Source organism: Trypanosoma equiperdum (genome assembly GCF_001457755.1).
Source record: "Trypanosoma equiperdum strain OVI genome assembly, contig: ctg_1554, whole genome shotgun sequence".
Taxonomy (NCBI): Eukaryota; Euglenozoa; class Kinetoplastea; order Trypanosomatida; family Trypanosomatidae; genus Trypanosoma; species Trypanosoma equiperdum.
In genome coordinates this window covers 43,273-44,282 of record NW_027123565.1, presented here as the reverse complement: position 1 = coordinate 44,282, position 1,010 = coordinate 43,273, and the positions used below count along the sequence as shown (strand labels likewise).

At 48.1% G+C, this 1,010-nt stretch overlaps 1 protein-coding gene across 1 annotated transcript; it reads left to right on the top strand.

The window, feature by feature from the left end:
* Positions 1-286: 286 nt before the first annotated feature.
* Positions 287-733, top strand: TEOVI_000546400 (uncharacterized protein; the record flags this gene model as incomplete). Its single annotated transcript, XM_067222085.1, has 1 exon — positions 287-733. The coding sequence occupies one exon, from the start codon at positions 287-289 to the stop codon at positions 731-733; it is 447 nt and encodes a 148-aa protein (XP_067078186.1).
* Between the last annotated feature and the right edge of the window lie 277 nt (positions 734-1,010).

Below are 1,010 nucleotides of genomic sequence, written 5' to 3'. Positions count from 1 at the left end.
TTTTTTTTTTTGTTTTCTTGTATTCCTGCTTTTAAGACACATCCACTCACTCTGATACAGACATATCGTACGGCAGTGACTAACAAGGGCAGTCTATTGAGTCGTGGAGTTTCTCGCACCAGAGCAGTGCGCGCATTTTTCGGCGCAAGCCTCGTGCGGATTGCATAGCGAGATATCGTGTGGTTGAACGAAACAGCAGTCAGACACACGCACGCACGTACGCACTCATACAATTTTATATACCTTTATTCGTCATCTCCATTCACGTTTATAAACCGCAACACTCATGGCGAAAGGCAGAGACAGTACTGCTCATATGCGTGAATTTATCAAACGCCTCCGAGCCCGTTCCAACGTTTCTGAAAGTCCTCAGCCGCAAGAAGGGGAAGCGCCGCCCCGTTACGCTCGCTCTGCCATTACTGGTGAGGTAAGAGTTGTTGGTCAAAAGGGACCTCTCACAACATCGTTTCCATCACCCCACCGCCGACTGTTGAGTCATGTGGAAAATATAACTGCCACCACCACCTCGAAGCCCGAAGAACCTCCGCTGCCTCCTGCGCTTCAAATAGTGCCGGATGCCGCGGAATGGGAGCAGAACACCGGGACAAAACAACAAAGTTGCAGGGAGAAACCCGTAAACCCGGCAGCAAAGTCGGAGCCTCGACATGGTGCGAAAAAAGTCAGCAAATCAGGGAATGCCAGCGATGTATTGGAGAGACACAAGAAGCGATGAAATGTCTAAGGTTGCAGCAAGCAGGAAAAAGAAGAAAAGAAAAGAGAAGAAAAGACACGAATGTTGCTCCGCGGCGCGAAAGTCTGAATATGAAACACATCAAGTATCAGAGTGATATCACAAGTTGGCGGAGTCGGGACTATTAAAGCATTGCTCTACATTTTTTCCCCCTCATCCGTGTTGTTGTGCCCTCGGTATCTTTTATAACCATTAGCGACAATGTGCGCGTGGGGGCAAATGGGTGGAGGGAAAGAACACGAGTATGTATATTTATATT